Source organism: Cebidichthys violaceus, unplaced genomic scaffold, assembly GCF_023349555.1.
Source record: "Cebidichthys violaceus isolate CVI_PGR_0920_01 unplaced genomic scaffold, fCebVio1.0.p SCAF_25, whole genome shotgun sequence".
Taxonomy (NCBI): Eukaryota; Metazoa; Chordata; class Actinopteri; order Perciformes; family Stichaeidae; genus Cebidichthys; species Cebidichthys violaceus.
This window is the reverse complement of record NW_027176428.1, coordinates 6,733,078-6,760,922: the sequence shown is the minus strand read 5'-3', so window position 1 is coordinate 6,760,922 and position 27,845 is coordinate 6,733,078. Positions and strand designations below refer to the sequence as shown.

Genomic DNA, 27,845 nt, shown 5'->3' with positions numbered 1-27,845 from the left:
CTGGGCTGTGCTCGCCGCTCCGGACATAGCGCCGAGAAAAATGCTGCTCTCCGTACCGCCAAGGGCAGGAATCAACCCATACAACGGCTATAACAGCAGAAACAGCAAAAAGGTAAACGCTTTCGGGTTCCCCTTCTTATTTTGGGCTTGTTTCGCCCTGCAGGGCAACACGCCCGTGTCTGTCGCGGCAGAAAAAAGGGCTTGTGACAGTGAGCTGCAGTGTCCTTGAAAAGCGAAACGTACTGAATTAAACTTCAGACTTCGTGGAGTGCAAATACAGCGTATGGAGCCGCCGTGCTCCGCGGTCTGTGTAGGTGGGTAGTTGCGTACCGCCCGGTCCTGTCATGTTGGACGCCTGGGGTTTTATTTCGTAGTATTTGTGCGTGTGTACTACAGTAAAGGATGTCGATACCGCTCTGCTCACTCATTTGAAGAAAAAAAAAGTCAATGGTGGAGAGCAACTTTTATGGGTAACTGTACCGTGTTGGGACAGCGCGTCCGGGCCTGGATGTGTTTGTGGAGGTGGGGGTAGGGTGCGCGGCGGGCTGAGGGGAACATGGTACAAAAAGAATTCTGATTCTTCCTCCGGACTCTCATATCTGCTGTTTAATCAGCTCTTCATTGTCTCCGCTGCCGCGTAAGTTTGCAAAGTTTTTTTTTTTTTTCCTCGTTTCCCATCTGAAGGCGGAATATGCCCCACCCCTTGACAAATCCCACCATACCATTGTGACTACATTCCCAGAATTACATTCAATGTTGACATTGTTACTTTTGGAACCGATACGTGAGGGAAGGATAGTCTAAACAAGATGTGGTGTAGACTTACAGCAGTAGGAAAACATATTAAATACCTTTTTTTATTAGCTACATGGCAAAGCTGAATTTTCTGCATTTCAAAAAGGCTTCATAATCCTTCTTCCTGAGTGGTGGATGAGATAGGTCGCCCGTATCTTGTGTCTTCTCTCTATGGACCACAATGGCTTAGAAGTGATGATAAAAGCTCTTACATTACACATGGTGGCATTATGTTGTGATTTCACATCCACTGGATTCACAGTAACTCCTCCTGTCCTTCTGCACGGGCTGCTTCTCTCAATCTGGGAGGCTGTGAGCTCCTGAACTCTAAATGGCATTTGGAAAATGTATATTGACATATTATCTTTCTGTGATCTTGAGGCACCGCCTGGCTGCTCATCCCTCCCAGAGCTGACATCGTTGCCAGTCTGGGGAAAACTGTTTGTTTTACACTTACTTACGCACATACACCATTTGCAATTCATTTGAATGAACTCGCATTGCATTTTTTACTGAATATACATTTATGTGCAGTTCTTTACTTCGGCTGTTACTAGGTTGGACCTCATTATGTTGCCATGAGGAGACTATTTGACAAACAAACCCTTCCTTTAATGATCAGAGCAAGCCGTTTTAGCTGATGAGGGACCGATAATATGCTAAATGTCACTTTATAAAAGGAAGTGCACTGTATGAGCAATCAGGAGTGCCGTCTTTTAAGTGTCAGTACTTGCGGTTTCATTCTTTTGAATTGGTCCCTGTTGTTTCTGACTATATGTATTATAAATGTATAGTATAGATAAAGTGGCCATTGTCCAGGTAACCATTCAATATAGGCAGTGTCTTAAATTATTAAGTGCTGAATGAGCTGTCCTCATTTTAAGCATCAACGCCTCTCCCAATATCATCTAAGTTTTTATAATTGTTAGAGCTGCAAAGTTTAGGCAATAAATCCCTTAGTCAATCAAAAAATAGCATTCTGTAACTATTTTGATAATAATCATTTTGTAAGCAAACATGCCAAACATCAGCTTGTTCCAGCTTGTTAAATGTACGGATATCTTGCTTTTCTTTGTCTTATATGATGGTAAATATATCTTTGTGTTTTGGACTGATGGCCAGACAAGCAATTTGAAGACTCCACTTCTGGCTTTGGGAGTTTGTGATGCACACTTTTTGAAACTACTTTTAATATTTCATTATCTAAACGATTAATTGAATAATCAAGAAAATAATCAGCAACACAATTGTTAGTTGAAGCCCTATAAGCCAAGGGTCACTCACTGGTTTATATTTCAGAAGTTGGGTGAGATAAAAGAAAAGTTTGACATTTTGGAAAATACATTCATTAAATTTGTGAATTTGGGTTATATTAAAAAAAAATACTTGAGCTGACTATATATGTTATAAACATGCACTACATACAAATGAGGCATGAAAAAAGGCCTGAAATAACGAATGCAAAGGAAGTTGAGTTTGCTCCTCCAGTTGTTTTAGTGCTTCTCTATTTTGTGGAGCTAAAGTTCACAGCGAGGTCAAGTTGCTGTGTTGTGATTCCTAACATTTCCTCCTCCTACATCCACCTCCTCCTCCTCCTCATTCTTTTTATCTCTTGCTCACATTCAGCCATACCTGAGCTGCACGAGTACACAAAATAAGAAGCTGATCACAAAATAAACACGCCGATGATTGCCGAGGCGTTTTTGGTTTCTGTTGTGCTTACAGCCGGCTGCTCCTCCCCTGACTCAGCACCTCATTTCCTCCCTCAAATAAATAGAATTAATGTCCTCAAATCAAATTTTGTCGGTCTCCGTGTAAAGCTTCCTGGAGGGAAAAATAACAGGAGGCTCGTCGCTCCTCGAGGTATCACACGTCTGGCTCAAGGGCTCATCGGATAGCTTGTTTTCTATACTCGTCAATCAGACTTTTGTTCTCATGGTGGCTGGAGTCCTTTTCAATGTCAACTTACTGCTGTGATTTATAGATGTTGATGCTTCAACGCATACTCTATTATGAATTATGAATTGTGCTCTGTGTAAATGTATAATATATGTTACTGTCAAAAAAATCTTGACATTGAATAATAATAATCATTTCAGGAGAGAAAAGGCGCAACGATTAAAGTTAGTCCAGATCAGGGCTGCATGCAACAATTGATATAATAATAAATAATAGTTACTGTTTTAAACTTGATCGGGTTCAACATCGACAGTTTGTGTTTAGCTTACCTGCTTTGGTGAATCAATTCATCCACTTTAACAATTCACATGTAAACTGTCCAGTCACATAGGTTTATTTGGGGCTGACAGCGATGAATCACTCTGCTGTCAACACTGGGGCCAAGAGCATTTTCACTACAAAAGCAACCTACAATGAAATTGCATTTATTAATAAATTATTTCCTATTATTCCTTTTATTTAAACTTAAATTTATATTTAGCAACATATTCACAACATATTTCATTGTGATAAACAGTAATATAGAAATGAAGTGAATGCTAGTGGTGTAGCCATTTTCATTTTTTATTAACATTCAATTCAATTCACTTTTAACTTGAAAACAGGTTAAGCAAATTAAATTAACTTAAGTGAGTGTTGGTTAAATCCCCGGCAATATTTAACATGACATTTCCAACAAATGAGGAAAAACTAATAAAGAAACAAACTGTTTATTTTGAATAATGTGTGTGTTTCAATTCATTAGGGTTCAGATAAATGCTGCGTTAAATGTTAAAGATGGATATTCTGTCAGTTAAAAGTTCCACCGTGAATCCTTAAGGCATCATCAATCAATACTTATAAACATTGAATAAAATGACGCGTGTGAATTTTCCTTGCTTTCAAAACACTTTTTAGCCACTTTTTCGGTTTTGCAGTCCACACAGTTCTAGCATGGTTGAGTCTCACGGCTCTCGTTAATCCTATTTCCTACAAGTAAGATCTTAACCCCTAAAATTACCTTTAGAGTTTGGACAATAGAGTTGAATCTTAAGGAAATGTCGGTCGATAAGTAACAAGAAGATGCAATACAGAAATGTCAACGATATGTCTGAGGTCATTTAGAAACGGTGTCTCCATAGACAAGATGATTTTAGGCTGTAATATGTTCTATTCAGGAGGTATCTTGGTCACAATAAAAAAAAAAATCAATTATTTCGTACCATCATTTAAAAAAAAGAACTATTATCCACCAATATATGGTTGTCAGATTTAAACCCCCATATATATTATACTTTGGAGTACTAGGGAGTAAATATCACCTCAGATATCCAGTATTGGTCGGGCTGAAATAACAACATGATAATCTTGCTTAAGTCACATTTTTCTATTTGCCAAAGAGAAATGCTGTGTATGAAATGCACTGAAGTCATAATTGCATGCTTGTAACAACTCACAACAGGAAATACATAACACACACAAGTTTCTGTCTACAGGGCTACTTTTTTGTCGTTTGTGTGTATTGAACCAGCTGTTCTGCTGCAGTGACTCTGTCCTCAGTAAACTCTCCTGTACAGTCACATTTGTCCTTCTGGCCCTCCGCCAGTTATCTGTTTATCTGTCTTTTTGTTTAATGTGTCAGACGTTTCGAGTTGGCCCTAAACTTCAGTGCCAACCGCATGCACCGGCCAAGGTGAACAGGTAGAGAGAGAGAGTCAGAGTCCTTGGAGAAAGCACAGCTGTCAGAAATCTGATGCCAAGTACTGCAGTGGTGCCAGACACTCGGTGTGCCTCACAGTTTGTTAGAACTCTAGCTGAGCTGAGGGACACTGTTTGTAGGTATCCGTTTCCAAGCTCCCCGGCTTTGGCCACCTGACCTAGCTTGAAAGCCAGGCATGCATGTGCATTTGCGCTGTGCATGTGCATCGACGTGTGATCAGCAACATTAAGAGACAGACAGTTTGAGGATTTAAAAAGTGCCTATAAAAAGACAAAAGGAAGGGGGAGTGTTAGTGACGGATAGGAAGGAGGATTTGGGAACGAGTCTGGACGTGAGTTGGGTGTCCCTGTCACCTGGTTGGAATGCAGAGCTCCTCATTCAGATGGCTGTGTGATAAGATCAGGAGCAGATACAGAGGATTTCCTGCCTGCTGCCTTACCGCTTTACTAAACACACAGTCCTCACCTAACCCTCGGCTAATGTAAAAAGACTATTTTCCATTTTGCCATAAATATCTAGTAGTATGATAAATAAGTTGTTTAAATATTATTTTGTCCGTGTAATTTTTTTAGCAATATGGCAAACAGGAAAGGATGTGGTTTTAGAATCAAATAGCTTTTGCAAAATGTTTGTCGATGCTTCAGAAGTTAAGATTTTAAGTGTCAAACTCTTTTTCCCATGACTCATTTTCCTTGTCAGTCCTAAAGTGGAGCTGGTGCAAAGCGGCAGCTCAGCGTCGTAACTCTATCCAAGCCGGAAGCTGCACCCTCATTCAGCCAGGGCTATAAATCTGTGCATTAGTATGTCAGCTGGTCAGACAACCATGGCTCTTTTTCTGCCTGAGGAGAAGACAGGCAGCCAGGACATGGGAAGGCAAGCAGACCCCCCAACAGCCAGGAAATCAATGGAATTCTGTGGGTCAAACTAGGGTCGACGGGAGAAGCCCCCACAGGCAGAGAGGGAGATAAAAACAGAGGTGGAGTGAGACTCAAAAGAGGCCTGGACAGCTAAACAGATTTGTGCAGAGATACAGTAGCAGGCGTTTAAAGTGGTCATATGAATGACTTACTCTTGATAGCTTATTTTAACTTTTAACACAAAATTATAACACATTTTTGATGTATTGAGAGATTAAAACACAACACGCTGTAATTGAGAAAGACACTTCCTGGCACCTTCAGATTATTGATGTAAGTTTACATCAAGGTAGAGGAAATGGTTTTATTTATAGAAGTGTTCCTGATTTCTATCTTAAGTTTGGTCCTAAAAATATCCACTTAGATGTTATTTAGCCTTTTATTATGAAGTTGGAGCGGTTCAGCAGAGGACAATTACAAATCCATCAAAACCCATATATTGTCTCTTCAGGTTTCAAATGGGTCAGTGGTAGGAAATACCTGATTGTAATACTTTGACTATCTATTAATATTAGAAAGTCCTTAATCAGTTGTCATTAGAATATAGAATTAATGGAACTAATTTGATTTATTCTTACTTTTCGTTTGATGAAGTTGGCTACAACGGATTTCAGAGGTTAGTGAATGTTTGATTAATTATCTATACATCTGGTAAATAGGCTCAAAGGATTAGTGCTTAAATCATTAGTGGTTTGTTAGATCAGTCAATAAGTCATTTATTAAGCAAAGATGCCAAACTTTCACTGTTTGTATTTTCTCGAATGTGAGGAACTGTGTGGTTTCTGTCTCTGTACATTTAATATCTTTTGGATTTGGGACTGTTGGTCGGACCAAACAATCAATTTGAAGACATCACCTTGGCCCATTATAATTTCCCAGAGGTTTGTTGCAGTCCTAGATTAGATACTTGATTTATTTGTTTCAAAGCTCTTGTTGCTCTCTCAGCAACTACTGATCAACTAAACGAACTTGGTGTGTCACGTGCAGATCAAATGCATAAGGACACTGAAGTAGCCCTACATGTAATAACAAACCAGCAGGGCCGTTTCACATTTTTTTACTTGGTTTGTTCAGTTTGAGATGTTTATGATTATATTTCGTAAGCAGTTTAAAAGTCATAAATTATATATTTTACTATTGGCATATTATGCCAATCAATCAACCATTCTACAGCAGTAGGCTACAAGTGTGTATGCATGAATGTGTTTGTGTGTGTGTGTGTGTGTGTGTGTGTGTGTGTGTGTGGTTGCAGACTGGTGATTTAAGGGGTTATGTTGCAATGGTGTGCTCCTGGTACAGTCTGGAGCTTGATTGGGACTTGGCACTCTGGTAAAGAGTGTGTGAAAGAGATTACAGGTCCCCGCTGACTGCTCTTTCATTCACAAATTAGCTTCCTCCAAAAATGTACTCGTCGTGCAACAAGATAAATAAACTCTTATTGGCAGGCTTGTGCAGTGGCCCTGAAAATGTTCTGGTCTGACAGAGATGGCGCCTTATTTATCATTCAAATTTACAGGACAACTGACATAATAGAAGAAACATTTGTACAAAATAATGCAGCTCAATTGTTGATGTTGATTTTAATGCTATAGTTTGTTGTGTTTCCATCCATCCAACCATTACCATTATGTATAAACACACACACACACACACACATATATATATATATATATATATATATATATATATATATATATCCTCTCCTCATGGTGTCTCCATCTTACTTAACACAAACAAACACATATAGAGGAAGAGGGGATTATCTTTAGAGAAATGAGCCTCGTTGTTGAAGTGGCTGCTGGAGGTCAGAGGAGCTGTGTGAGAGGGGCTCCCTGCCTTATAGATGGCGTCTAATTAGCGGGATTGGTTGACGTTGCTGGTGGTCCTGGTGTGACCTTGACTTCCTGCGGGGCTTTTCCTAAACACCACCAGTCTGCTCAGTGACCCGCTCCTCTCCCCTGAAATGAACCCATTGTCCTCTTCTGTCCTCCGTCCAATCACTCTCTCAGATGAGACGTTCCGTCCTCACGTCTATACAGATATATTTATTCTTATTCCTTCATGTGCAACACTGAATGAAAACGTTAGAATAATGTGATTCAAGCCAAGTTCTGGCAAGCCTGCTATTTATTGCCTCAGTCTTTTTTTGGAAAACAGCCAGTAGATCTAATCCTGGAAAGATACATTTTCATTTATCCCATTAAAAAAAAATATTCCTCTGCATGGTTACACAACCTTTTCTTTGATTTCTCCAAACAGAGACACAATCCCATTGTGAGAGGAGGTTGTTGCGCAACAGTCTTTCATGTTCCTAGCGGTGAGTCATCGATTAGTTGACCGCCATAGTTTACGACTAGTATTCACCGGCGCTAAGTCCTTGTGGGCTGCTGAAACTAAACAACCTGAAATAAAAAATGAGAAGAAGGTTCTTCTCAGATCATGACAGATGGTCACAACATGAGCATGTTACTATGTATTGTCATAACAAAGTAGGAGTAACAAAGTACTGGTTTGCTTTCGTCACACATCTCTTTGAATTTCTCCTTGTTTTGATTAATGGACTTTGTATGTGGACTGAACTGACCCCTGTTTTTCCATCGTGCTACTCGTGATCTTGTTAGCTGTTAACCTCAGGTACTGTTTGAGAGGGAAGTGTCAGAAGGACAGTATTGAACCTTCTTCTGCGTTTAGGACGATTGAAATTCAAGCTTGATCAAAGGAATTTATAAATACCTGTTTTTATAAGTAAAAAAAAATAATATGAGAGCCGTCGCTTGAGTATAAAACGTGGTCACATCCAGTCTCTATATTTAATTCTGCATCATCAGACTGACTAAATGTTAGTTTTATGTCTTTGGAGCTTTGGTTTTGATTTGCACTGCAAGATTGTTTTGTGGTTCCAAATGTAAAAAAGAAGTTACTCAACACAGAGATAGCATAAGAGGCCTCTTTTCACTATATGGAGTAGGCAGCCAAGAGGCCCCACATTCCCCTCAGAAAGCACTATTGGTGAGTGTTCACATGAGGGCTGTATGACATTATTTTTCACAGCTCCAACAAAACCATCAGTCTTGTGCAGGACTACTTTCCATGTCTTAAAATATCTAAACACTCCTTTGAGTTTTCACGCTTTTCCAATGCTGTGCTTGTCCAAATGTTGGTGTTTAAAGAATTTTAGGTATTTTCACAATTACTTCTTTTGTGTGTACGCACACGGTCAACTAATTTGGCTTCTTTCTTATTGCAGCAGACCTATGTGTCCTCCGGCCATCAGATGGCGCCCCCAAGTCCCAACACCAACAGTAGCAGCAACAGCAGTGGGGGAGGGGAACAGCTGAGTAAAACTAACCTGTACATCCGCGGCCTTCATCCTGGGACCACGGACCAAGACCTGGTCAAGCTCTGCCAACCGTGAGTTATTTTTAATAAAAATTATTGAAATTGGAAAGGATGTAATGTCACACAGACCTAACGTCACACAGATGTGTTACATTATATTGATTGAGCCTCAAGAATTCCACATCATGAGTCTAATTTAGAAATGATTAGTGGAACATTTTGGGAAATATGCTTATTTGCTCTCTTGCAGAGAGTTATATAAGAAAATCTGTGTCACTCTCATGTCTGTGCATGAAGATAGAGCCAGGAGACAATTATCTTAGCACAAAGACTGGACCTCCAAGTCTGAGGCCAGGTTGGGAGTGAGTCATGAGTCATCACACAGTGCAACATCGCCCAGTGCAATGTCGCCCAGCGCAACGTCGCCCAGCGCAACGTCAACGTCACACAGCACAACTTCACACAGCGCAGCTTCACACAGCGCAACGTCACACAGCGCAACGTCACACAGCGCAACGTCACACAGCGCAACGTCACACAGCGCAACGTCACACAGCGCAACTTCACACAGCGCAACGTCACACAGCACAACGTCACACAGCAGAACGTCAATGTCACACAGCGCAACGTCAACGTCACACAGCGCAACTTCACACAGCGCAACATCACACAGCAGAACATCAACGTCACCCAGCAGAACGTCAACGTCACACAGCGCAACGTCACACAGCGCAACGTCACACAGCGCAACGTCACACAGCGCAAGGTCACACAGAACGTCAACATCACACAGCGCAACGTCACACAGCGCAACGTCACACAGCGCAACGTCACACAGCAGAACGTCAACATCACACAGCAGAACGTCAATATCACACAGCGCAACGTCACACAGCGCAACGTCACACAGCGCAACGTCACACAGCGCAACGTCACACAACGCAACGTCACACAGCGCAACGTCACACAGCGCAACTTCACACAGCGCAACTTCACACAGCACAACGTCACACAGCAGAACGTCAACGTCACACAGCGCAACTTCACACAGCGCAACATCACACAGCGCAACATCACACAGCGCAACATCACACAGCAGAATGTCAACGTCACCCAGCAGAACGTCAGCGTCACAGAGCACGTCACACAGCACAACGTCACACAGCACAACGTCACACAGCACAACGTCACACAGCAAAACGTCAATGTCACACAGCACGTCACACAGCACAACTTCAACGTCACACAGCGCAACATCACACAGCAGAACGTCAACGTCACCCAGCAGAACGTCAACGTCACACAGCAAAACGTCACACAGCAGAATGTCAACGTCACACAGCGCAACGTTACACAGCGCAACGTTACACAGCGCAACGTTACACAGCGCAACGTCACACAGCGCAACTTCACACAGTGCAACTTCACACAGCGCAACGTCACACAGCACAACATCAACGTCACACAGCGCAACGTCACAGTGTGTAACGTTAAGATCACACAGCGTATTTTACGCGCTGCAGGTTGAGCCACAAAAGTATTAGCCCTACTGTAAGTTATTATCCCTTATTATTGTCTGAGTAAAGTCTGACTATAGCTGGTAGTACTTTTTAGTCCACCATAACTGGAACAAGTTTTCGGTAGTTACATATCTTTGACGCTAAATTGTAGAAAGAGTCATGTAGAAACTTGACCTCTTGTGAGCAGACACCATCTGTGCTGTCTGGGGCATGCTCTTCATCTGTTGGACACATGAAATTAAATTGTTTAAGGACATAATTTGATGTTCAAAAAAAGGAGCCGTTTAGGCAGGAAGAAAGGAAAAGTGGTATCTGTATAAGGATGCTGAATTACCACAACTGAAGTCTGTTTGATTAAATCCTAACATTCCCAGGAAACACTCAAAATTGACAGCAAAATGTTAGAGCCTTAGAGGGAATTAGAAGAAAGAGGGAACGAATGCAGAGAGTTGGGAAAAGGACAGGACGGGGTAAAGAACAGCATGTCCTGATCTAACCTTTCAGGCTGAATTGGCTCCACAGCAGTGAACTAAGACTTACTTACCCCTAGACAAACAGTCAACCCTCTATAGTATGTCGGCCCACATGCGCACACACTGATAAAACCCAGCAATAAAGCAAACAAACTGGTTTGGCCTGCCGCAGGTCAGGGCTATGCTGTATGTCACAGAAGGGATTTGTGAACTTTAGCCATACATCCGTCATCTCCACGGGTCATTCACATACTACACGCCTCCCTGAACAAGCACTAGAACAAACACCACAGCCCCTCTCTCTGAGGTTTTTTGTGTCATTCTCCAGTTTAGCCACTCTGACCCTACATATGGAAGCCTCAGAAACCTCAAATCTACAGCGCAAATGTACACCGCTTGCATCTGATAATCCTGTTAATATTGGAGTGTACACACACATTGTCAAAGCCGGAACAATCAAAAGAAAATCTGAACTTTGCGGTTGGTATGTGAACCTCAGCGATTTGAGAGTAAAAGCAGAGGACTGACAGAGAAGTCATTGTGGGGCTGAGAGAGAAGATGAGAGAGGACGGAGGCTTTAAGGGCGAGTGGGAGGGCTACCTCTGGGAAGAGTAGCACGGTCTGCTGGGAAAGAATGTCAGACAGCCGTATATGGGTCAGAGCTGTCTTTTAAGTCTCTGCGGCCTCCACAGTGAGGTGGGCTGCTGTTCTGCTGCAGAGGGACTGAGGTAAGCGAAAGGTCACGTAGTCGCTGCCATCAGACCTGTGAACCCTCCTGGTGTCTCGATTGGGTAAATCATGAAACGCCGCTTCTGTTTTTCTTTGTCATGCTTCTAATCAGTCAAACTGATCAATAGGACTTCAGTGTTTTTCAATCTGATGATATGAGCCTAAATTGAGAAAAATCAGCGGGCCAAACTTCTGTTTTGATATACATTTGTTTTTTGACGAGATATATTTTCTTTCTAAGATCTCTTTCTGAAGATCTATTTTATCATATTTTTGCCTTTATTTAACATAGGAAAGCATACAAATGGGGGAAGAGCAAAACATGCGAAAAAGGTCCCAAGGCCATAATTGGGTATATGGCATGTGATGTAACCATAAGGCTACCAAGGTGGCCCCTTTGTTTCTTTATTTTTTTAGATTCTGCCAATTTTCTCATCAAAGTACATTAAGTGATAGGTCTTGAAGGAACAGTGTCTCTAAAAATAGAGAAAATCATTGTACAATACAAGATCTTTCAAATGAGTGCGTTCTGAGGTTTAATATCAGTTATCAGGGGCGAAAATGGACACTGTCAGGTCCATTCTCCATCCATTGTGTGCGGTCCCTTTAAGAATTCGGATTTGGGAGTGACGCGGATATGAAAGCTAGTTTATCCGTCTTTCCTTTACAAGCAGGAAAATTATTTCTCTCTCTTTATTTGAGAAAAGTTCATATTTGTGTTGTCAAATTTCACTATGACCCTGAAATTCTGTCTCTTGTGTTATCATATACTGAATGCAAGCAAAACTACAGAGCAAAATCACACTCTTTCTGATGGAACCAATCTATGAACTGTCTGAAACAATGGATATCCGCGGCCCCAAAAAAAATCGCTGCACGCTGTGCGCGCAAACATGCCCCTCCCCTTGGGGCTAAGCCCCCCCCTTTCTTTGAATCCTAGAAACGCCCCTGACAGTTATTATTATATATTATTATTATTATTCCTGAAATGCTCTGCTAGCAAAGTTGTGCAAGTCAGTTTCACATAATGTATGCCTCATATTAGTTAAGAGGAATGTATTTTGATATGGTTTATCACTGTTTGATTCCCAAACATGTGAATATTATATTACTTTGTCTTAACTACAAGACTTTGTAAATTTTTTTACATTTTTTGAACAGTAAACAGTACATTTTGTATGGATGTTTCTACATGTGTGCTCAAGAAGCTCAGAGATATGTAAAATGTCAGTTGGGCTTGAATGGGTTAAATTACATGAAGCTTGTTTATATGGCAGTGGGAAACTATAACCATAGCTTATGGAAAGGTCATCTGGCTATGTGGCAGCGGATGATGAATTATTAATTTGTGTCCTTTTTAATGTATCTGTCCTGATGGTAATAGGGAGCTGCAGGAATGAGTCCTAAAACATGGAAATTAGTTTTGCACTTCCGCTTCCCTTGTCTTTAAATTTATGGGTTTTTTTCATGGGTTTTTGGTTAAAAGCCTGAAATAAGGTATGTGGTTAACACGAGCTTAAGAGATTTTAACTTTCTGTTCTACGATATAGAATAACTCAGTAAATACCCAAGTGCTAACTTCCTACAAATTATTAATGCACAAATCTAGCTGTGGCGTTTTGTTAAAGCTGATATCAAGATTGCTGTTCACATATACATCTGCTACTATTTTTCTTTCCCCAAAACATGCATGGTCTGAATGTATATGTACATTTTACAGACCTGGAAGAGGAAAGGCTTCAACATTTTAGCTTTAACAGTTAAGACTCCGGTGTCAGTCGTTACACAGGTTTCTGCCATGACCGTCCAGTCAGGACTGAGTCATCTGGGCAGATGTACACTGAAACTAGGCGGGAGTGTAGGACCCAGCGGTACGCTGCAATGTGAGGGTGGAAAAACAGAGAGAGGGAGCGGGATGTGGGGGGAAGGAAGGCAAGCGGACGGGTGAAGCATCAGGTTACAGTGTACATTCCGCCCAGACGCCATGTCGCCCAAACAGAGCAACTCACTGGCTAAATTCACCAGACAAGGGCAGGTCTATTATACTGTAGAGCTGATGCACCCACTTATAACACTGCATTCTATTAGTCTCCACATCTTATGAGCACTTCTCATACACTTCTTTTGATATAGCTTTAATTTAAACTCCCCTTTTACTGATTGGTCTTTGTCATGTTTTTCTATTGACAATCATGGACCGAAATAACAGGTTAAGACACTGGCTTATGTCTCATACACCCTTTTGACTTCTTCTGTGTGTTAAATGGATCAAGCATACATTCTGTTCTATTGAAAGTCAATATTTCTATTTGCGAGTCAGACATTGCTAGTGACAACACTTTAAAGCCTAATTTGAGCCCAAAATAAGCGAGAGCAGAGATGAATTTAGTAGAGAGGTGTTTGTTTGTATGTGTGTGTGTGTGTGTGTGTGTATGTGTGTGTGTGTGTGTGTGTGTGTGTATGTGTGTGTGTGTGTGTGTGTGTGTGTGTGTGTGTGTGTGGTAAAGACAAGCCCAGCCCAAATATTTTTTAGCCCTAGGATGCTGTCTACTGTCTGTCGAAAACAACACCAGGGAGCAGGGTTAGTGTATATCCTTCACCAGCAGCGGACAAAGACAGAAGGGTGGAGGCAGACAAAGTATTCTGTGACACTCAGGATCGCGTTAAAAAGACACACTTGATCACACGAAGGAGTATGTGTTCATGTTTACACCTGTAGTCAGTCAGCCTGAGGAAGTGTGGCAGGATTGGTATGCAGAGGAATGAGCAGATTCCTCCTGTTGCCCTACAGTTACCTCATCTGTCGTTGACCCTGTTTTCTGTCTGTTCTTCTTGTCTGTCTGTTCTTCCTGTCTGTCATCTCTGCAGGTATGGCAAGATTGTGTCGACCAAGGCTATCTTGGATAAAACCACCAACAAATGTAAAGGTGAGTTAAATTGTCGTTTTAACTATTTTTTATTGAGAGTTGAGATCATGATTTTTCATGACTGTTGGCATCATTTATCCCCGTGGTTTGGGATGTTTGGTTATTAAAGGAGTATTTCAACATGTATTTGGCAAATGCATTTCTTAACTTTCTCGATGAGAAGATTGTTTTCTCATATATGATGCTAACTATGAAGCTACAGCCCTCAAAGGTTAGCTTAGTTTAGCTCCAAAACTGGTAATGAGGCAAAACAGCTAACCTAGCTCTGTCAAAAGTTACAAAAAATGTGCCCACCAGCACCTCAAAAGCTATTACATTAACATGTGGTATTGCGTTTGTTTAATCCATACAAAAATCTTTGGACAGAGTCGGCTTAACCCCAAGCTAACTGTCTGGCTTCAGCTTCATATTTAATAGACGTATATGACAGTGGTATGGAGCACAGAATTCCAAAACAAAAACAAGCTATTTTAATATGTTTTTGTCTGTTTTACAGGATATGGCTTTGTGGACTTTGACAGTCCAGCAGCAGCACAGAAAGCTGTTACAGCTCTGAAGTCCAGTGGGGTCCAGGCTCAGATGGCCAAAGTAAGAATTAGTCAGCTTTGTTACATTCGATTTTGCCCCCAAATTAACCAATCACCATTAGGTTAAACTTGTCAAGCACTTCTCAAAACTGTATTGATTTCCAAAGAGCCACGTGCTATACTTTGACCAACGAGAGTCATAGTCTCTTTCTCCCTCTCTGTCATGTAAAAGGTTACATGCAGTGGCCAGATTGGCAGCGGGTGTCCTGTTGGCAAGGGTGCAAGATAAACTCTTTATAGGGAGGCGTGTGTTCGTTGTGTGAACCTGTGCCAATAATCAACAGTTGATGGAAGGATAAGGTCTGGCTTGATTGAAGACTACTTTTGTTAAACTCAAAATGACTCCCTTTTTCAGTATCTGTTATTTCACTACTCTTGCTGCTTTGTTAATCCTTTACGGCCTTCCCTTTCATCCCTAATTTCGTCTCCTCTTTCTTCATTGCCCTCCTCACCACCTTTTCTCTCTTCTCCCCTCACACCCTCGTCCTTGTGTATGTTGCTAACCTGCTCCCGCTGTAGCGCTTGTTCTGAGGTCTTTGTCCAAGTGTCTGCAGTCAAAGCAACTCTTGTCGGCCCATTAAGCTGATCCCTCTGGCTCTCAGGCTCCCCATTGAGGGAACCCAGGGGAGGGTGCCACTACACCCACTGTCAATGGGACAGGCACAATGGGCTGGCATTGTCCATCGTCTGGACCTAGGCCTGGGGCTGACACCAGCACTTAATACACTCCACCACCAGTGTCCCTGCCCTCCTCCCCTGTCCTGCACCCAAACAGACCCACTGCAATGTAACACCAGGGTCTTCCTAAGCCCGGCCCCGGAAAACTGTAACAGATCCCTGCTGCCAGCTGACCTGAGCCGGTCCAGTGCAACTAAACCCGGAGTCTAAGTTCTCTGCACCTCCTCTGTAAAAGTGCCACACAATCCTGTGTATCTCAATACCCGACAAGTGCAACTGGACACCAAGACTTGACTCACCCAGACAACATGGGCTCAGTCAGAGGTGTTGATAACCACTATAAAAACCTAAATATACACAGCTGCTTCAGAGTCACTGGGTCACATCAGGTTAGAAAAAAACAAGAATTTAGTCTAAAATTAGCTTAATATCAAACTCTCTAGTGCAGTTTCTCCTGTTTGCACCCTCACCATGGCTGCTGCCGAGTGTTGTTCACAAACAGAATCAGCCACACCTCGCACTGGCCGTCCTCAGAGTATGCTCAGTCCCCGAATGGGCCACCCCAGCCCTGAGGCTGCGGGCCCAGAGGAGTGCACACGGGGTAGGAGAACCATGGCAGAGTTATAAATAGATTGCTTCTTATTTCCCAGCACCTCCCTGTTCCAACTCAGACGTCAGCACAACATACAAGCAGGAAAATACACAGAGACACACCTCAACAGACATGGGGCTTGGCATAGAAAGATAGCACTATGACGCCTCAGCAAATCCCATTCACATGTGCCTGGTCTCGGTCCAACAGCATTTTAATATCCACTACCACAGTGATGTGAATATTTGCTTGAATATGAAATGAGATCTCATGTGTACTAGCTGAGGTTGTGGGTAAATATAAGGATAAAAAGGGAGTGAGTTTTTCCTGTCATGCAGCCTTTAACTCCATTAGCTTCATCTGGCCCTTGACCTCCTGCACTGTGCCACTGTGTTACATAATGGATGTATTGCCGCACCCAAAATGACGACAATCGCAGAAAATCTCTTTGCCAGGTGGCTCACGGCTGAGGACAGAGGCTACTCATGAAGGCAGTAAATCTTCATTTGAGAAAGCTCTTTGACTTACGTCTGACAGTTAATTTCATGCACAAGTGACAAACTGGTTTGCGGAGCTCTCTGATAGCAGTGAGTGTTAGGAAGAAGGGACAAAATGGAAAATGATAGCAATAACAGATATTTTGATGAAAGAGAAGAGCCTGTTAATCAGCAGGCACTCATTTATCCTCTTTTCTGTCGTCATCCTCTTTTATTACCCAAATTACTCGAGACTCCCACTACTTCCTATCTTGTCAGTTCCCTTATTCTGTACAAAATATCAGCCTTTTAAGCTGCTCATTTTTCCCACCCTCCCTCTGCTCTATCCTCTTCCTTCACTCTCTGTTTTCCCTTCCCCTCTTTGTAGCCCAGCCTCTTTTCTCCCAGTTGCCAGGCTCCTGTTGCTCTCTGATATTCTTAACTTCATGGCTGACTTCCTGTCTGCTTCTGTACAGTCACACAAGGTTTCACTTTCAAGCTAGTGCCACAAAATAAGTCTCTGAATTATCTCATTACTTGCTGCTATCCAGATCTCTTAATTAGGCAACATTCCTCCCAAATATCTGACATAATCTTTGAAAAAGATTTTGAATGTGATACAAAAAAAAAAAATCCATTTGCAAATGCAACTACATCAGCAAAGATGTTTGATAGTGTTATGCTAAATGAGATATTACGCCTTTAAAAAGAAAAAAGTTAGTTAAAGTACTTTATTGATTAAAGTACTTTGGGCTCATATCTTCCAGTGACACGCCTGAAAGCAGTGAAGTTGTAAACAAGAGTAGCTATTAATAAAGCAATGGTTTCAGATGTCTTTTGCACCAACAAATATTGGTATGAATAGCAATTTTGGCAATGAAACAAAAACAACCTCAAACAACAACATCTCTTCATGTAAGTCCAAAAAAGATATGTTTGTGAACTGGCTTTCATGTCCACTTCCTGTACAGCAACAAGAGCAGGACCCCACCAACCTCTACATCTCTAACCTGCCAGTGTCTATGGATGAACAAGAGCTGGAGAGCATGCTCAAGTCCTTTGGCCAGGTCATTTCCACACGCATCCTCAGAGATGCTAACGGGACCAGCCGCGGTGTGGGCTTTGCCAGGTCAGACATAATACACTACCCTATGGTGGTGTACAGTTTGTGCTGTAAATAAAAAGTACTCTGTGTCCAATCCTAATATAAACAGCACTCCACAAGCAGGATTACATTTGCCTTTTGACTGTATTTCAGAATGGAATCCACGGAGAAGTGCGAGGCCATAATTCAGCATTTCAATGGCAAATTCATCAAGCCTCCACCGGGAGTGCCTGGTGCGTGGAATGTTTGTTTGGCATTAAAGGAACCTGATATTGTTGTTGTTGGTGCCAGAGCTCAGTGTTTTTGTGACCATTGAACTCACTCTCTTGTTTGATCTGTTGCTTCCACAGTGCCCACAGAGCCCTTATTATGTAAGTTTGCAGATGGAGGTCAGAAGAAGAGGCAGAACCAGGGGAAATATCTCCACAATGGAAGGCCTTGGGCTAGAGATGGAGATACAGTAAGAAGGCCACTTTTAACTCATCATTTTTAAAGGGAACTTCCTGTGTTCATATGTTACATTTCCTGTTGGAAATTAAAGCAACAACGTCACTCTCGCGCTGCGCTAGATGACTGTTTTTGCACAGACTGCACCGGTGTTTGCATGACTTCACTGTTTCTGAATCCTATGTATTGTTTTCCCAGGGAGGAATGACGCTTGCGTATGACCCCACAGCCTTACAAAATGGGTGAGTGTTATGCGTGGACTGACTGAAAACAGTCCCAACCCTCCAGTAAAACAAGAGTCGTACTCAAACTGTAGTGAAGTGCTGCCTTCTGCTGGGCATTGCAGGAACACAGAAATGCTGCTGGAGATTGTCTTCATGTTTGTGTCTTGCTATTCTCCGTCTGTTCGGCAGCTTCTACTCCTCCCCCTACAGTCTGGCTCCAAACCGAATGATCGCCCAGACTTCTCTCTCACCCTACATGCATTCTCCTGTCTCATCCTACCAGGTGGGGCATTTCATTGTGTTTACAATTCAAATGCTGACTTTTTAAAAACTGCCTTCATGCCAAGACTTCATTATGTAAGTTAACAGACACTTAGGGAGAACCACAGTACTGATAATATTCCTTCAGGTTCTCTCTCTGCAAACTTACATAATAAGGGCTCTGATGGGACTGTACAAGCTGCAGCAACTCTTTACAAATGAGTTTGATAACATGTTTCCTGATCTATAGGTACACAGCCCGTCCTGGATGCACCATCAGTCATACCTCATGCAGCCAGCTGTGAGTAAACCTTCTTCACCCCCATCTCCTCCCCTCATATACCCGATTAACCACTCCATGTACCTTGGGAGGATGGGATAGCTATCCATTCATGAAGCATGCAAGACCTTGGGAGGTGGTCTGAATTGAATTCGAGCCAATTGTTGAGATGTTAACCTGTTGTTGAGATAGCCAAACTGACTGAGTTCCTGACTTATTTGTCATATGGAACACCTTCCATTAGTGATAGTGATTCAGACTCTGTGTCTCTCTTGTGTGTGTCTCTATGCACCCACAGGGTACAGTTCTTACCCCAACAATGGATCACGCCATGTCCATTCAGCCTACGTCCATGATGGGACCTCTCGCCCAGCAGCTAAGCCACCTGTCCATGGGCAGCACGGGCACAGTCAGTACTAATCTCACACACACACACACACACACACACACACACACACACACACACACACACACACACACACGATGCGCAAGGCAGAACATTATCCCCATAGCTAACTGTCGTGAAATTTACGAGATTTATTATTCATGTCAAATACTACACGCAATTTGTGTTTTCCTCTCTGCCTTCCCTACAGTATATTCCGGCCAACACAACTATGCAGGGGACCTACATCCCCCAGTACACCCCAGTGCCTCCCTCCAGTGTCCCAGTAGAGGTATGAAGCTAGCCTCAACCTCAGATGGTTATAGTCTATATTTCCATGAAGGGGATGAATAATATTTAACTCTCATAGGGACTTATTTGCTAAAACTTGACATATCTTTGTGCTTAAAAAAGCTTCTGCTTTTAGCACGCCAGGTCTCATTAGTATGTATTTTAAGGAGTGGCAGAGTAAAGGCACAAATGAAGGGGAGGTGACTATTCAATCTGCCAACTGACTGATTTACTGAGCTGGACAGTATCCATTTGCCTTGGAGGTGTGTGTGGTATTTCATGACAGATAGATGCTGGAGTAGTGGCATTGATGATTCCTGTAGTATTCTATGAATACAAAACTAATATTACATCAAAGTATATGATTTTTTTTTCTTCAGATGCCAGACAGTGATGTGGTGTAAAAACTATTCATCTTATAATTTGGTTAGATGAAAGAGCAAAAGTAGTACGAGGAAGAGTCACGCCACTCCCATGTTTGTCCTCGCAGAAACTTCATTGGACAGGCTCTCGGACAGATTTTCTAAAAACATTATGTATTTTCTCATTTGTTGTTATTGTTAAATTGATGACCTTCTCACCATCCATCTAATCCTCTGTCAGATTCACCCGTTATAATTCTTACTGACACAATTACTTCATGAAAAGTCAATGAGGTAGAGTAGGCCTTCCTTAACATTCTAGCAGACTTACATATTTTTTAATTTGCTTTTTTCTTTACTGTAATAGAAGGCGCCGTTTTCAGAAAACATTCAAATAACACTATATTATTCAAATATTTGTATGATAGAAAGTTTCTCACTGCAAACTGCAAATGGTACTTCAGCACCTGCTGTATTGAATTGTTTTAAGAATGTATCTTTGTCATTCTCACTTCTTCTTTAAATAATTTATGATAATCTATTAATTACAAATGTATCAATGTTACTAACATTTTCCTCATGTAATTTTACTCTTGTCAAATAGCAGTGTGCTGTTCAAATAATAGATCTCAATTAGCTCCTCCATTATTCAGCTAGAAGAGCCCTTGCCACTCATGAATGAGAGTCCCAATCATTTCATAGAGACGTTTGGCTCCACAGCCTGTGTGCTTTAGTGCTGAAGCAGGTTCCTGACTGAGCGCTCTGCAGGAGGGCTGCTGAGCCTACAGGGAGTCCTGACTCATTTGTTGGAAGGTGGAGCTCTGTGATAGTGGTGGGAGCCTACAGGATGAGCAAGACAGTGAATGAGAAAAAAAGGGCACGTTTATGAATGGGAAGAGGCCCAGTAGTAAGCCGGGAAGTCTAGCTGTGATTGGATGGATGAGATCAAGTGGGAGAGGAGAAGAGACGGTGGAGTAGAGTGATGGGTAGAATTGGGTCAATGTTAAGCATTTGTTTTAGTAAATACGTCCTGCAGTATTCACTGGCTTTTAAGAGACCTGTAAAGTCTGGATGTTGTTCTTCGGTTCATCCACTTAAAGACATATAAAGTCTTTAACGGTGGGGAGGGCAGTGGAAAATACAGGCTGTCTTCTTCTTTGTGTCTTTGATAGAAATCTGTTTAATTGACTCATTATTATATTATTTATTAACCATCAAGTAGAGTATTCTTCTAAAGACCTGTCCTCTTTTTTTAGGAGAATGGTGGTCAACAGCAACAGGTTGCTATGGAGTCTCCCGCAGAACACACAAACTACTCGTACCAACACACCAAGTGAAGCTAAGGTAGGACATCAACGGTTTCTCTGTGCTGCTAATCACACAAATGTAGGCTGATGTTTTGTATCTAAACTGCAAAGTGATATTACGGTAAAATAACGTGGATGTGTGGGTGTGTGTGTGTGTATGCCCGATCGCACACAAAGGCACAATTGTTTCAAACGGATAAATTAAATTTGTTAAAGGAATAGTTAAACTGCTTATTCACCTTCTTGCAGAGATTTTGTTTGGCTAGACTAGAGCCAGGCTAGCTGTTATCACTTGTTTTAGTCTTTATGCAAAGCTAAGCTAACTGGCCGATAGCTCCAGCTTCATACAGAACTTCATATAGAACTTCATATAGAACTTCATACAGAACTTCATATAGAACTTCATACAGAACTTCATATAGAACTTCATACAGAACTTCATACAGAACTTCATATAGAGCTTCATACAGAACTTCATATAGAACTTCATACAGAACTTCATACAGAACTTCATACAGAACTTCATATACAACTTCATATAGAACTTCATACAGAACTTCATATAGAGCTTCATACAGAACTTCATACAGAACTTCATATACAACTTCATATAGAACTTCATACAGAACTTCATATAGAGCTTCATACAGAACTTCATACAGAACTTCATATACAACTTCATATACAACTTCATATAGAACTTCATACAGAACTTCATACAGAACTTCATATAGAACTTCATATAGAACTTCATACATAACTTCATTTAGAACTTCATACAGAACTTCATACAGAACTTCATATAGAACGTCATACAGAACTTCATACAGAACTTCATATAGAACTTCATACAGAACTTAATATAGAATTTCATACATAACTTCATATAGAACTTCATACAGAACTTCATACAGAACTTCATATAGACCTTCATACAGAACTTCATATAGAACTTCATATAGAACTTCATACAGAACTTCATATAGAGCTTCATACAGAACTTCATATAGAACTTCATACAGAACTTAATATAGAATTTCATACATAACTTCATATAGAACTTCATATAGAACTTCATACAGAACTTCATATAGACTTTCATACAGAACTTCATATAGAACTTCATACAGAACTTCATATAGAACTTCATACAGAACTTCATACAGAACTTCATATAGAACTTCATACAGAACTTCATACATAACTTCATATAGAACTTCATACAGAACATCATACAGAACTTCATATAGAACGTCATACAGAACGTCATATAGAACTTCATACAGAACTATATATAGAACTTCATACAGAACTTCATATAGAACGTCATACAGAACTTCATACAGAACTTCATACATAACTTCATATAGAGCTTCATACAGAACTTCATACAGAACTTCATACAGAACTTCATATACAACTTCATATAGAACTTCATACAGAACTTCATATAGAGCTTCATACAGAACTTCATACAGAACTTCATATACAACTTCATATAGAACTTCATACAGAACTTCATACAGAACTTCATATAGAACTTCATACATAACTTCATTTAGAACTTCATACAGAACTTCATACAGAACTTCATACAGAACTTCATACAGAACGTCATACAGAACTTCATACAGAACTTCATATAGAACTTCATACAGAACTTAATATAGAATTTCATACATAACTTCATATAGAACTTCATACAGAACTTCATACAGAACTTCATATAGACCTTCATACAGAACTTCATATAGAACTTCATATAGAACTTCATACAGAACTTCATATAGAGCTTCATACAGAACTTCATATAGAACTTCATACAGAACTTAATATAGAATTTCATACATAACTTCATATAGAACTTCATATAGAACTTCATACAGAACTTCATATAGACTTTCATACAGAACTTCATATAGAACTTCATACAGAACTTCATATAGAACTTCATACAGAACTTCATACAGAACTTCATACAGAACTTCATATAGAACTTCATATAGAACTTCATACAGAACTTCATATAGAACTTCATACAGAACTTCATACATAACTTCATATAGAACTTCATACAGAACTTCATACAGAACTTCATATAGAACTTCATACAGAACTTCATACAGAACTTCATATAGAACGTCATACAGAACGTCATATAGAACTTCATACAGAACTATATATAGAACTTCATACAGAACTTCATATAGAACGTCATACAGAACTTCATACAGAACTTCATACATAACTTCATATAGAGCTTCATACAGAACTTCATATAGAAGTCATGAGAGTGATATGGATTTTTTAATCCAACGATGGAAAGCGAATTAGCAAAATGTCAAACTATTTGCTTAAAATGGCCACGGCTGCTTTATTGTAAGAGTCAATAACAGATTTAGTGAAAAACATACACAAGTACAACTTAATCCAGTAACAAAATGCATTTAATTGTATTATTGCACAAACTGAGGAAACACCAAACAATGGTTTCGAATGGTCTGTTGTAATTAATTGCTCACTCTGTGCGTGTGTGTGTGTGTGTGTGTGTGTGTGTGTGTGTGTGTGTGTGTGTGTGTGTGTGTGTGTGTGTGTAGAAAGCAACATTACTGTGGTGTAACTACATCTGAACACGGTTGGGCAGGTTCAGTGTATCAGTACTGAGTTGTGTGTGTTTTGCAGCTCCCAGCAGGGTGGGGCCGAGAGCACAAGATGAATCCAACCAAACAGGATTCAGCTGAATTGTGCTCCATACATCACCAAACACCCGGACTTGAACATGGATAACAAAAGGAACATGTGTGTGTGTCTGTGTTTGTTTGTGTGTGTGTGTGCGTGTGTGTGTGTGTGTGTGTGTGTGTGTGTGTCACATCCTCAAGAGTTGATCAACCAAAAGTGGGAATCTTCTTTACAGAAGCTTTGATCTATTTTGATATCTGAAAAAAAGGAATATAACAAGAAGTTAAAAAGAAAACTAAGAAAATAAAAACTTAAGAGAGGAGGAAAGACACAGAGCATTATTTTTGTGCACGTAATATAACAATTTCTTATTTTTAACATAAAAAAGCATTCTGGACATTTCAGGGTGATTCAAAGAAGAGTTGAAATACAATGTGTCTTTTATTTTTTTGTAAAATATGCAAACTTTTATTTTTATTTCCTGGTGTCTGTTGTTTGACGTTCTATTTGCAGCAGCAGAGGAATCCATTTGTACAGATTCAAAAACTTAAAAAAACATTTTTGCTGGTCTGATGTGTCGGAGGCAAACCGTTTAAAGCTACTTCTTCCTGTAACTGCTGCAGAGATTTCTATTAACGCACAGATGATAATAACAATGTTTATAGTTTATTCTAAATCTTAATTTTTTTTTATTTTTTATTTTTTTTTACATTCTTCCATAAGTGAACAAAAGACAATCAATTATTTCTATTTATATTTGAATTATAGTGCTATTTCTTTCTTTTGAGAGTTTTTAGATCATTGGAACAAACATTTCTTGAAAATAACTTATTTAATACTGTAGTCTGTAAAGACATGGTGAAACTGACTTAACCCTGCGCATTAAAGATGAGCTCTAATATTCGGCTCATTAGCAGTTTTGATGCTTTGATGACTTTCAATTCAGTTCAAGTCCTGTATGCACCATTACGTGTTCATACTAATAGTCATCTTGTTTTGTTATAATGTAACTCCATGTTACGTCCGTGTCCATGAGAAGTGGTTTTAAGCGGTTTTGCTTTGGCAATCCTTCAGGTATCATAAAGTTCATCCTCTGTCGAAGGAATGAAAGGAACCTGCTTTAGATCTGAGCAGTTAGATTACTGAAAGATTATGTGTACAAAGAACAATGCAGTTACTAAATTAAGATATAGTTTAGCAAAAGCAATGAGGGAAATCAAATAGGAGACTAACACGACCCCTGAGAATAATTAGTTTGGAAGGAGAGGGAGCTGTAAGTCTTTTTTCAATGCTGCTGTTGTCACCTGAGTTTGATTATCTATCTGTGATTTTTAGTTTGTAGAAAGTTAAATGTTTCTGTTTTTCTTTTGTCTGTCACTTGAAAACTTTTTGAGCTAATTTGCCTAATTTTTGATGAATTTATCTTTGAAGTAGATTAGATTTTAGCTGTAGATTTTTAGCTTTTTACAGAGTAGACGTTAGTTTCTTTTTTCTCTGCGTAGGGATTGATGCTGTTTTTCTTGTTATCACTTTTTCTCTTGTTTTTGTTTTCACTCGAATTTCCGTTCCAAACCTTGTGTCGTCTGTCCTCATATTGTGTCAGGCCTGTTTGTCGAAAGCCTTTCAGAGTGGAGAGTTGAACCAAACAATAACTTCATATCGTGCCGATCCAAAAGATTCAAACTGATGCTGCATCAGTGGTGATGCTCAAAGAGGCTTCGTGCACACAAGCCCCGGATATGTTTCAGTTTATCAAGTGGAGCTCATGTCACAGTGCATCCAAATATGTTGAACTTTAATTTATGCAGACATCAAAAACTGTAGATATGTAGATAATAGAAATAATGGTTTAACAAAGGACTGCTCACTAGACCATGGAAGTGCCATTAAAGACGATTCTTACAGCCTTTAGTGAGACAGCCTGCATGAATTTAGGAGTGATCCAAAATTCTGCAAAAACAAGTTTTAGCTATGCCTTAATTTTTTTCTCTGGATGAACTGCCTGACCTCTCATAGGATTGACACTAAGTTGTATATACTACAGAAATGGCAATAGGCTTGTTTGAATGCCATCGAGTTCGTCGTCACGTCAGTCGAGTTAGCTGTAGGGTTACGAGGAGCTTTTCTTCCCACTCTTCAACCATCCATGTTTGAGTCCAGTGATAAACACAGTGTGAAAATGTCTTTCTTAAGGCTCGCAGTTTGATGATTCTGTTTCTCTTTTTTTTTTTTTTCCACATGTCAACTTTTTGCTGTGTGTTTCTATTGTTTATTTCCGCAACCAAAGATGTTGTAGCCACCCGTCTTTTAGCTCTCTGTCACAGTTAAACTGCTCTTATTTGTAGACGATCATGTGTCGTGTGTTGCTGGATGAAAGGCCCTTTTTTTCTGCTTCCGACAGATTCAGAAAGGGAAATATCACAATGAGGGTGGTGACGTGCACACGATTTTCCACATTAAGACCACAGTTTAAGGTTTTGTGAGAACTTTTTGCCACTACTCTATCTGTCATATAGTAAAGTACATGTAAATGATCTGTTTTTGTTGACATGAGTTAATTAAGCTGAGTTTCCCTCAGTGTACGTAATGGAGTGTTGGTGCGTATGTAAACAGACTCATTATGAACTTTATTGGCCGCTGCAGACACCCAGGAGATCTCCAGAGCTTTTACGATGGTGACAGTTTTCAGACACGAGAGCTAATTTTGTAAATAGTCTTTTTTTTCCCCCTTCCACTTTCTTGTTTGTTTCTTTGTGTGTGTGTGTTTTTTTTTTTAATGATTTATAGCCTGTCCAGATAACACAGTGACTTGCAAGGTTTTCAGATTCAGTGCCCCATGAAGGAAATGTCATGGATGTTGTTTATATGTTCAGAGAAATGATATTCCATGTATTAGCCATCACTTTAATACAAAAACAGGATTTTGAAACTATGAAATGACCACTTGTTACAATGACGTGTTTATTTATTTTATTTCTAATTTTTTTACAAACTTGTCAGCTAAGATAATATTACAGGAGGTCATGATGCTCCAAAATTTATTAGAATCATGAAAAGTATAGAACCTTACGTTACAGTTAAACTGTAGAAATACTGAGATCAATGGTGTGCTCTACACACAATATTTGAAAATAGAAAAATCTAGTTGCACTTATTATTTTTAGTCCACACCAATTTGAAAATGCTCTTTGTCCATTTTAATGTAGATTTGATGTCTTATTTCATAGCTTCAAAATGTTTTGCTGCTAAAAAAAGGATTTCCAAACAGGTGGTTTGATGTTGCCCACTCAGAATTTTAAAAATGTCCCTTTTTAATTTTAATTTGGTTAATATAGAGTATCCCTAATTTGTTTGATTTTCAGTCATAACTTCATGATTTTAATTCTGTTTTACTAATGAGCAGTTAAAGTTGTATTTTACATTATTAAAACTCATGAATGTTGTCTTATGGTGACATTTTTTAATACAAAATAGTAAAAACGTGTTGCTCCACACTGTATGAACCATGTTCGTGTGAATACCAGACATTTTGAGAATCTGACGGGCTCATCTCGCTCCCTGCTTGTGAACAGTTTTCTTATTTATACAAGAACTCATTTTGTACAGTTTTGTTAAGAGGAAATAGGTTTTGATATTTGGTTATTTTGCAATGCCACTTGGCTACTTTTGTCTTCCTGTGCCAGAGTTGCTAAATTGTCTGTAACTTGTGTTTTTTTATTGATTGAGATAAGATTGTCCTTCCCTTTTGGTTTTCTCTTTGAATTTGAATATGTCATTTTCCCTTTTTTTTAAATAAAAATCTTGTTTCAGTGA

The 27,845-nt window shown here is 40.0% G+C and overlaps 1 protein-coding gene across 3 annotated transcripts; it reads left to right on the top strand.

Annotated features, from left to right (window-relative positions):
- Positions 1–27,845, top strand: LOC137879438 (RNA-binding motif, single-stranded-interacting protein 2-like). Of its 3 annotated transcripts, none has more exons than XM_068720155.1 (14): positions 1–112; positions 8,621–8,781; positions 14,300–14,358; positions 14,855–14,946; positions 17,663–17,820; positions 17,950–18,029; positions 18,147–18,256; positions 18,442–18,485; positions 18,657–18,750; positions 18,979–19,029; positions 19,307–19,417; positions 19,605–19,685; positions 21,303–21,390; positions 24,036–27,845. In XM_068720155.1, the coding sequence occupies exons 1-13, from the start codon at positions 41–43 to the stop codon at positions 21,381–21,383; spliced, it is 1,194 nt and encodes a 397-aa protein (XP_068576256.1). In that variant the 5' UTR covers positions 1–40; the 3' UTR covers positions 21,384–21,390; positions 24,036–27,845. The 3 variants fall into 3 exon arrangements, with proteins under 3 accessions (XP_068576256.1, XP_068576255.1, XP_068576257.1); XM_068720154.1 differs by having other exon boundaries at positions 8,618–8,781; XM_068720156.1 differs by lacking the exon at positions 19,605–19,685 and having other exon boundaries at positions 8,618–8,781.

Excerpts from the sequence above, each read along its gene's own strand:
- LOC137879438 (XM_068720154.1), top strand. The coding sequence starts at position 41 with ATGCTGCTCTCCGTACCGCCAAGGGCAGGAATCAACCCATACAACGGC. Across the intron at positions 113-8,617 it reads ACAGCAGAAACAGCAAAAAG|CAGACCTATGTGTCCTCCGG; the intron begins GTAAACGCTTTC and ends TTCTTATTGCAG. Across the intron at positions 8,782-14,299 it reads CTGGTCAAGCTCTGCCAACC|GTATGGCAAGATTGTGTCGA; the intron begins GTGAGTTATTTT and ends TCATCTCTGCAG.